Here is a 10180-nt window from a genome sequence, read left to right on the forward strand (position 1 = left end):
CCTAGTCTTTCATATGTTTTCACCATCTAAATCTAATGTGTTGGTAGATGCTACCATTACTATTGTATGGCACAATTTTATCTGTATGTGCTTATAGCATGGAGTTTAGCTGCTGTCAGAACTACTGTGGGCCTCCATTATTCACCGAGCTGTAGATAAAGGGTCCGTTGGTGTGAACAGAGATTTGATAGTTTGAATGTTATAACTTTGCTTTTCTTCAGGCCAACAGCAGGGAGCTCTCTGCAGCCCTGGACTGACGCGGTGTGTTATCTCTGTTAGCCTGTTCTTCCCCTCGCTGCGCTCTCTAAATACCTGTGGTGTGTTTTTTTAAACACCAAATCCCAGTTTATGCTGGAAGTGGAGTGAATCGGTCCCTCTGTGAGCAGCACTGGATCGAGTCCCAACACAACATCCCCACAGCACCAGGAAAACATGGAGGCCAAATGGTAAGCCATCATCTTTATTATGAAACAATATTGGGAGCAGATCAAATAGCTGTTACATGGTGTCGTTTGGCCGCTGCAGTCCCTTTCCATGTCCCGGCACATCCCTGGACGGCCAGCCCTCTCCCAGCTGCCTTCTAGGTTACCGTTTCTTGGACGATCTCCAGGAGCTGATCCAAGCTTCAAGCTTAGCGTCTCCTTCCCCCAGCTTGATAAGTTAGGCCCCTCCCAGCTGGGACTATGTGAGTATGTCTCAGTGTACTACAGGTTCCTGGTTCTAAACATGGTTATACTGGGCACCCAGCAGGAGGAAAGGGGACATGCATGGAAATTCAAATCAATCCAACACATTCTTGCAGATTTTATACACAAGTGTCAATCAAAAAAAAGACGTTTGGGAGCCAATGGCTGTTGAGGAGGGCGGGTGAATGGCTAACCATCTGTGATGCAGAAGTTTTCAGCTGCATGTTTTTAGTGTTTGAAAATCTTTAACACTCGGAAGTCATCTCTGGCATTTCTACAATAACTCGACTCATGTACGGCCTAACATTGTCAACTGTTACAGACTCTGGGGGAGGAGATGTGAGATGTTCCACAGAGTACGGTGCATTTCTGCAGCCAAACATCGGCCTGAGCTACGGCAACTCTCATTTCACTACTTCATGTGTTTCAGCTTAAAATGTTACACAAGATGGGCCAAATGAAAACCAACAAAACCAAAAACAAACACACTCGTCTTCTGCTTTTCAAAATAAAAGAATCAAATATTTATGACCAATCATGTCTAAGTGAGATCCATTTAAAACAGGAGCTGTTTCTACTGAGGAAAAGCCAAAAAAGCCCAAAGAAAATTAACACATGTTCCCTTAGCATTTCTTTTTTCCATTTTTCACTTTAAGAAAGAGTAGAAAGTTAGAAATGGTCTGGAGATCTACGGCGACGAGGACGAGAGAGAGAAAGCGGTCTGATCCACAGAGAGTCCTGCTTGGCTGTCGCTGCCTGGCCTCAGCGGGGCAGCTCCAGGGCCGTTTAAAGGAGCGCTATGTGAAACGGGGGGGGGGGGCCGAGGAGGTGGCGAGCTGCTGGTGGGGGACGGAGCGGGGAGGGCAGAGGAAGATCAGTATTTGGTCGGACACGTGAAACAGAAGGGGGCTGGGGAGGGAGGCAGACAGAGGGCTACGCGCTCGTGACGTGATCAGTCCATTGGCCGCTTTTCTCCGTGTTTCTTTGTAAATTCTTCTGCGTTCTTCAAGAATTTTTTACGGTCTTTTGAGTATTCTTCTGCTAGGTCGGCCCTCAGGGGATGCTCGGGCTGGGGGTCGTTCACCAGCGCGATGAGGGACTGAATTACTGAAAGACACGAAGGAGATCGAGTCAGACACAAAATGCTTCCTAACAGGCCACAGCCTCCACTGTCACAGCAGTTTGTTTGTCAGGAGGCTGCAGTGTGCTGTGACTTACAGCTTTTCACAACTATCATCATGTAAAGCAAAGAAATAGAAAACATTTCTAAAAAGTAATAAAAACAAAACAGTCTGCAGCTTGTGCACTTAGAGTGAACTCATGAGTTTGTGTCGTGAGAAAGTCCAACCTTCTCTTCGTCAATCTCACATCATGCAAACACATGTTGTATGACTGTAGGTAACACACACTGACAGTGGGAAGCAGCTTCAGCTTAATGTTGTTGTGATTGTTTAAATAAAACTGTTTGTTGTGTGTGGACGTTTAGGAGACGCGCTCAGTGAATCCACAAACACAAACCCAGCGTGCCCTGATAGACCTGATCAGCACAGTCGTGTCGTTCTTCTGAAACGTGCACACATCATGTAAGTTCACTGATAAATCCATGGGACCGTTCTGAAACACTACAGAGGGCAACTGGGAACTGATTAACCAATGACGTTGCTGCAATAAGTCATGTGCACAGTAGAGATGGACCGATCTGATATTACGTATCGGACCGTAAATTACTGGATCGGATATCGGAGAGAAATTTTAAAAAAATGTAATCGATCCATTAAATAACAAAAGCGCCTCACAAAACTTGCGACACGCCGTAACTCTGCTCATAACCATAGCACGTCGGAGCAGCGTGGTGACGTGATAGAGCGGCTGTGTGTTTGTAGCCTCGCTACCAAACTCAGAGGAAGTTTTCCCAGAGAGAAGTAAAGCAAGTGTGTAAGTTCATCTCTGAATGTTTGTAAAGCATTCCCACGTTAAGCTTAACAACCGATATATGGAGCGACTGCCTCTCCCTCCCTCTCCTGCTGCTGCTTCAATCATTAAACTGATCAATGATCAGCTGATCATCTCTTGTTTGCTTTTGGCCCACTTTGCACCAGAAAGAGGAAACCAGCGGCTGAACAACAGCAGCACGTTTAAGCTTGATCAGCTGTTGTTAGAATGTATTTAATATTACTTTCTACTCGAGGATCTTTTTCTACAGCTGACGGCTGGTAACTGTGCAGGGGCGCATCTAGCAAAGTTTAGCCAGGGGGGCCGATAGGGCATTAACAGGGAAAAGGGGGCACAAAGACATACTTTTCTTTCTTATTCTCATTTCAAATGTCGAGCTTTTAATAAATAATTATCTGAATCTTACACCCAAAGTTTTAATCTGATGTAAATGTATAGAAGTCCATTACTGTATATAGTAACTGTTAAGTCTAATATACCCTAGTAAGCTATAGTACTTTTTCCATCTGTGCAGTTCTGTTGAAGAAAGATGTTGAATCTATTTTTATTCTTGAAAAATAATTTATTTCTGTGCATTTTTTTTTTCACACTGCACCAAATTAAAGTTGATTACATCGATTAAGCATCATGAGGTGGAGGGTGGGGGTTCACTATTTTTTTTGTTGGGAGTTTGCAGCCCTATTAGTCAGGTTGCTTACTCTTTAAAATACCAGAGTAGGAGGATGGAGCAGGTTTAAGTTTATTAGATTGATCAGTTTTGCTGAACTATGAAATATTTTGGGTGCAGTGTGTTTTTTACATACAGGAGTAACAGAATAGCTTTAGTGGGGTGTTTTAAACTTGAGTATGAACTTATACAAAATGCAGCAAGATATTAAAAAACAGTTTTATTGATTAAAAAACACTATATCGGAGTCATATCGGTATCGGCAGATATCCAAATTTATGATATCGGTACGGACATAAAAAAGTGGTATGGTGCCATCTCTCGTGCACAGTAGAGGTTAACCCCCATTTCAGCTGCGTGGTTGCATGTATGGTGTTTGTTGAGAGGACAGATGCTCTTCCACGTCAGCAGACTGAAGCTCAGCTTATGGGGAAACATTTAAACTATTGAATTAAAACTGTCAGATTAAAGATTAACCAGTGAGATGAAACCCTGCAGTGTGACGTATGTAACGATGTGTTTGACAGTAGAAACCATTATAACCTGATCTATAATGAAAGGCCAAAAGTTTACAGACGCTCACAGTAACTCTTCCAGGGTGAAGCGACTGTACGGCACATGTTTAAGGACTTTTAAAAAAAGAAGAAAGAATTGGATGCACAATTTTAAATCCGTCTGTCAACTCAAACGTCTGATCTGACTAGAGATGGCACGATACCACTTTTTTATGTCCGATACCGATATCATAAATTTGGATATCTGCCGATACCGATATGAATCTGATATAGTGTTTTTTAATCAACAAAACTGTTTTTTAAATATCTTGCTGCATTTTGTATAAGTTCATACTCAAGTTTAAAACAACAACTACACTAAAGCTATTCTGTTATACCTGTATGCAAAAAAAATATTTCATAGTTCAGCAATACTGATCAATCTAATAAACTTAGACCTACACCATCCTCCCTATTCTGGTATTTTAAAGAGTACTTAGCGTAAATATTAAGCAACCTAACTAATAGGGTTCCAACTCCCAGCAACAACAAAAATAAATAAATAAAAAATAGGGAACCACCCCTCACGCTCCACCTCATGATGCTTAATCGACGTAATCAACCTTAATTTGATGCAGTGTGAAAAAAAATGCACAGAAATCAATTATTTTTCAAGAAATATTAAATAGATTCAACATCGTTCTTCAACAAAATTGCAGACTGCACAGATGGTACCTTCCCAAAGGAAAAAGTACTACAGCTTACTAGGGTATATATATTAGACTTAATAGTTACTATATACAGTAATGGACTTCTATTCATTTTACATCAAATTAAAACTTTGGGTGTAAGATTCAGATAAATATTAAATAATTAAAAGCTCGACATTTTAAATGAGAATAAGAAAGAAAAGTATGTCTTTGTGCCCCCTTTTCCCTGTTAATGCCCTATCGGCCCCCCTGGCTAAACTTTGCTAGATCCGCCCCTGCACAGTTACCAGCGTCAGCTACGTAGAAAAAGATCCTCGAGTAGAAAGAAATATTAAATACATTCTAACAACAGCTGATCAAGCTTAAACGTGCTGCTGTTGTTCAGTCGCTGGTTTCCTCTTTCTGGTGCAAAGTGGGCCAAAAACAAACGAGAGATGGACTCACGCCAGAAAAGCCAATCAGCTGATCATTAAGCAGTTTCATGATTGAAGTAGCAGCAAGAAGAGGCAGTCGCTTGTTAAGCTTAACGCAGGAATGCTTTACAAACATTCAGAGATGGACTTACACACTTGCTTTACTTCTCTCGGGGATAACTTTGTCGGAGATGAAATGCCGGGTTGCTAGCGAAGCTCCACATGCTATCCAGACCACCGACAGGTCCCGCATGCCACAGCTGCTCTATCACGTGATGCATACTGCTCCGACGTGCTAACGTTCTGAGGTGAGTTACGGCGTGTTGCAAGTTTTGTGAGGTGCTTTCGTGATATTTAATGGATCGGATTACATTTTTTATTTTTCTCCGATATCCGATCCAGTAATTTAGGTCAGTATCGGACCGATACCGATACGTAATATCGGATCGGTCCATCTCTAGATCTGACGCTGACTTTTCTCCACGTGGGCAGCTGCAGGTTAACGTGTCCTCTCCTACACCTCAGCAAAGTGCTAACACATCCAAATAACTGGCACTTATGTCCAACTGTTGAAACTGGTGATCCCAGAATCTGCAGTCATTTAGAAACGGCTGCACTGAGCTCCTGGGATGCTCTTAAAAGCCCAACATTAACCCTACTGAAGAGTTTGTAGACTGAGGTTAGGGTTACAGAGATGGCTCCATGACACCAAACCAACTGGAATGAACTCTACCCACTGTGCCCAGAACGGTGGTCAAATATCCTGCCAGAACTATGCTAAAGGCCAAGCCCCACTCACTGAGGGGCAGTTTGCTTTCAGTCGTAGTGTGGATCAGACAAAATCAATCCAAACTTGTTTCTAAAGTGGTTAAACGTGCTCGCTGCACAGTCACTCCACCCTGAAAGAAACCGGTTCAAAGAAATCATTAAAGGACCCAAATTATAACGACATTTATACCCACGAGCACTGTGGAAACTCTGACCACAGATCTCCCTCGTTCACACTAGCACCTCGTCTCCACTCTGTTTCCATGACAACTGAGCACCACCCCAATGATGATGGGTTGTTATAGCAAGGTGGCCCAAACAATGGAGCAGACTGAGGATTATAGCTGCACCTGCACCCATCGTTGGACCACAGTGTTGGTTTATGTGCAGCTGTTTCCCTCCATGTTTCACAAACACTGGTGGGGTTGATTGTTGTCTGCTGACATCACACTTTCTGCCCGACTCTGCTCGCTTGAAACCGTCACCAGGTACTAAAAGCTGTCTGGCAGCAGGTCCTACCACCTGAGGGACAACACTGAAAACTGAGTCGGTGCTGAGTTCATTCTTGTTTTTCACGTACACTTTGTGATAAACTCCGCAGGTTTCTCTTTGTTTCTTTCAAACTGAAATAACACTCAATGTTTAAGATTTAGGGAATAAATGTTCCCTAAACCGTGAGTAGGAGTCATCTCTGTGTCTCCTGCTTCGCTGATAAAACAAACAGGTTAGCAGCTGCAGTAGCAGCGATATAAAAACACACAGCCGTCTAAACGATGTGACGCTTTACTGAGTCACAGAATCGTCACAGCTTCCTGTTACTATAGCTGTGCTGTTCAATAAATACAAAACATACTAAACACTGTGTTTTGATCACACAACCATGCGTGTGCATAAAACACGCTTTCTGCTCTGTTCGTCACACGGAGCTCTATGTGAAAATGCTCTGAGCCCGACAGACGGACAGTTACTGAAACAGGACAACGTTTTATTTTGGACACGGACTTTTTTTTTCCTGCAATCATCACGTCAGACAAAAATCAAAAGATGTGCAGCTCTCCAGCTCGCTGCGACTCACATCGAGCAGCCCTGTGTAAGACTTCAGCACCAACCTTGGTCAGTTTTGGTGGCAGGCTTCCAGTTCTCTGCACTGATCACAGGCAAGCACACCTGGCCCTTCTCATCAATGTTGGGGTGGTAGATCTTTGTCTTGAATGTGATCTTGGGAGGCTTGAAAGGGTACTCGGTGGGGAAAATGATTTCAATCCTGAATGCACCTTTGTCATAAGGAGGGTTGTCCTGAAAGGGAACCAATAAGGTTAGTAAGGGGAACCTCGGGCCTACGTATCTCAGACCAGCCAAAGAAGGAACAGCAGCTTACAGGAACAATCAGCCCTTGCCATGCCAGTAAGTTTGATTCCTCAACTTGAATGTTTCTGAAGTTTTTCATTCCAGACTTGCGAATCTCATCAAGTTCCTGAAAGAATGAGCACACAGTTGATATTAGAAAGGTTATTACAGTCAATACAAGAAAAACAAAACATGTATGATTTTACAGAGTGGAAGGATGCACCACCCAAATGACACCGCCAGTTTAGGACAGCGTAGCAGGAAGACGCAGCCTCCAAACTACACACCAGGTTTTAAACTGCGCTGAAATTATTTACACGTTCTTTCCTGAATGTTGATGTGAAGTCTAAGCAGAAAGTAGGAGCAAAGAAACAACAAGCTGATGTTGGTTTGGTTCCTGTTATCCACCTCAGAGGTCCCCAGTACTAAACAGCACCACCTCCAGTGTTTTCAGGTAAAGAAAATTAAAGCTGCTATACAATGAAACATGTCACTTAAAACAAATGACAAACCAACTGCAACATCTCAGCTTTGTAGAGAAGTGTTGTATATGGTAGATCTGAGGATGTGCTCAGCGCTACATGTTTTATTCACAGTATGTGTCCAGTGACCTGTTAAGCTCTAAACTGCTTGGATTGCAACTATTTCATTGCATAAAGTAGCAGCGTTGCACTTAATCCTAATTCATCACATGCTAAACAAACTCAAGCCTTCCAGCCAACAGGAGCGTTTCTCTTTCATTTCAGTGCAGCAGCCAACAGTGAAAGTGAAAGTGAACTACAACCTGCATCCAGCAGCACCACAGTGGACCTCCTAGTTTGCCATCAGGTTACTGGTTCTGTCACCAGTTTGACTTACGTTAGATTATGTTAGCTATTAGCTGAAACCCCCTGAGTGGCACTTACAGCCAGCCTCGTGGTTCCATCTGTGGCAGGTTTTTGTTGCACAGCTCGACGGTGTAAACGTGTCTAACACGTTTTTAGGGTAAAGTGATTGTGATTAATAAACAGCGTGTGACCGGTTTACGGTCCAACAGCACCGACGTTTGTTTCACGTGAATGAAATCCTGTCAATGTTAATCTGCATGTCCGCACTGAATAACTCCACCTGCATCAGTGAGCCGGTTCCAGGCCAGCTCTGCTCCGCGAGCTTTCAGCGTTGTTACTCCGGGTAAACTTCAAACATACAGCCTCCTGTAACCGCCTCATTCAGCGCAGTGTACGTTTAAAGGCGGAAACGATAATCACGGGGAAACAAACGTAGGTTAACGCAGACCTTACGCAATATGCTACGACCACTACACAAAACGAAAGCAGCATTTAGTGTGTGTCGCCTTCAGGCCGCATTACTGGAAGTGTAACGCTGCGCTGTAGTTCACACCCACTTCCTAATGGCGAACTTCAAAGTCTGATTAAGTTGAAGTGTAGCTAGCTGAGACCTGGGGATAGCAACTTAGCTGATTAGCAAACGTCTTATGCCGTGGAAATTGACACGATCTCGGGCTGCCCGCTGCCGGATTGACTCCCTCGGTCACACAACTCAAGAGTTTCTGACGTTCAAACTGTAGATAAGAGACTTGAATGAGGTTTTTGGCAGCCCCGGGCAGGATCCCTGTAGATCCTCCGGCCTGATTTGGGACTGCTTAGTTGCCTAACGTTAATATTTGGTCGGCTAGGTGGTCAATGCTGACCTCTTGTTTCTGTTGAGCTACAGCTACAGCTGGACACTGACGGTCACTCAATGCAAATATACTCTGTAACGTGAACACGAGCCAAAGGACGGACGCTTCCACTAACCGTCAATACGTCCTTAAACATTAGAAACGATCAAAAAGAACGGCAACGACGGATTTACCTTGGCCAGCCTCCTGCTCGCCGCCATCTTGAAACTACTGTGTGTTCCCAGAATTCACCGCGCTGGGAATATGGGTCTGTTCCTGCGCTGAGGCTGATCAGGTTGGACATCCGCCTGTTTGTGAACATGCCGACATGTCCACGCCAGGAAGCGACGTGTTTAAATGCGGGATATCTGTAATTATGTATGTTACAAACATGTTGGGCTGTGAGCCGGAGCCGCGGGGGGAGACCTGAGCCTGAACCCAGCTGTGTCTGCTTCCGCTTTATTTGTTAGTATTAATGCAGGTGTTCGCATGTAGACCCCTGAAAACGCATGATGAGTTACACCTGTTTGAGTCGGCTTGGTTAACCCTCAGCTCTGCTGTCAGTCTGTTGTAATTGGCTCATGCAACAGTCGTGTGGATGGCACAGAGCAAAAAGGTTCCATGTGCTTGTGCAACACTTTCAACAATAAAGTTTTATTTGAGTTCATGTTTCTACTTTAATATCACGTGCAAATCCATGTTCGCCCTGCACTTTCGTTCTAAAGCTACAAACATGTGTGAATCTGTCCATCAGCACTGCAAACAAGTACGGCTCAGAGCACGTTTCTGCTGCACACATGTATGTGCTGCACCACCCTGCTGTACAATGACCGTCGTCTCTCTCAGTATAGGATGATGTAGCTCTGCAGGTCATCCTTGTACCTGAACATTGAAAAGCGGTAGTCCACCTTCAGTTTGAATATTCAGACTGCACCGTCTCATTTATAAACATGTGTACACTGTGTTATTAGAAATTATTAATTAACTTTAGTCTGATGGCATTTATGTGGTTGTAAATTCTGTTTCTCTGTTACACTTTGCTGTGACAGCACTGAGAGAGCAGGACAGAGAGGGTGAGAAAGAGACAGAGCTAAGAACAGGACAAGATCTGACACGTAGTGAAAGATGATACACACCAGGGAAGCTTCTGTTTCACTCATGATGATTTTATAGAACTACTCAGTGTGTGTGGACCACAAACCTGCTCTTATAACATAGATTATGTTGATCGTCTGCAGTGCCACAGCGTGTGGAGTGATCATGGCGACCCAAACACAGACGACCAGACGCAAAACTAGATTTTGACAAATGTGTGTCGTTCATTATGGCCGATAGCAAAACATTAACCAAAAGACAAACCCCTTTCTTTCCCTAAACTGGGAAAACTACAGACATGAAACCTGGAACAGTCAGAAATACCTGAACACTTGCATCAACATAGGACTGAGGATGACAGGAAGAAGAGTGTCTGCAAATGTGCAC

At 43.7% G+C, this 10180-nt stretch overlaps 1 protein-coding gene across 2 annotated transcripts; it reads right to left on the reverse strand.

Annotated features, from left to right (window-relative positions):
• Positions 1-444: 444 nt before the first annotated feature.
• ube2l3b (ubiquitin-conjugating enzyme E2L 3b) lies at positions 445-9051 on the reverse strand. 2 transcript variants are annotated; one of them, XM_085293247.1, is made up of 4 exons: positions 8893-9051; positions 7070-7165; positions 6801-6987; positions 445-1793 (listed from the first exon to the last, which is right to left on the reverse strand). In XM_085293247.1, the coding sequence occupies exons 1-4, from the start codon at positions 8917-8919 to the stop codon at positions 1639-1641; spliced, it is 465 nt and encodes a 154-aa protein (XP_085149373.1). In that variant the 5' UTR covers positions 8920-9051; the 3' UTR covers positions 445-1638. The 2 variants fall into 2 exon arrangements, with proteins under 2 accessions (XP_085149373.1, XP_085149374.1); XM_085293248.1 differs by lacking the exon at positions 8893-9051 and adding an exon at positions 8146-8309.
• Between the last annotated feature and the right edge of the window lie 1129 nt (positions 9052-10180).

The sequence above is a fragment of the Mchenga conophoros genome, linkage group LG12, assembly GCF_057382185.1.
Source record: "Mchenga conophoros isolate Kocher_MC1m ecotype Shallow Benthic linkage group LG12, M_conophoros_male_GT1.1, whole genome shotgun sequence".
In the NCBI taxonomy this organism is placed as follows: Eukaryota; Metazoa; Chordata; class Actinopteri; order Cichliformes; family Cichlidae; genus Mchenga; species Mchenga conophoros.

Excerpts from the sequence above, each read along its gene's own strand:
- ube2l3b (XM_085293247.1), bottom strand. The coding sequence starts at position 8,919 with ATGGCGGCGAGCAGGAGGCTGGCCAAG. Across the intron at positions 6,988-7,069 it reads GGCAAGGGCTGATTGTTCCT|GACAACCCTCCTTATGACAA; the intron begins GTAAGCTGCTGT and ends GTTCCCTTTCAG. Across the intron at positions 1,794-6,800 it reads TGCCACCAAAACTGACCAAG|TAATTCAGTCCCTCATCGCG; the intron begins GTTGGTGCTGAA and ends CGTGTCTTTCAG.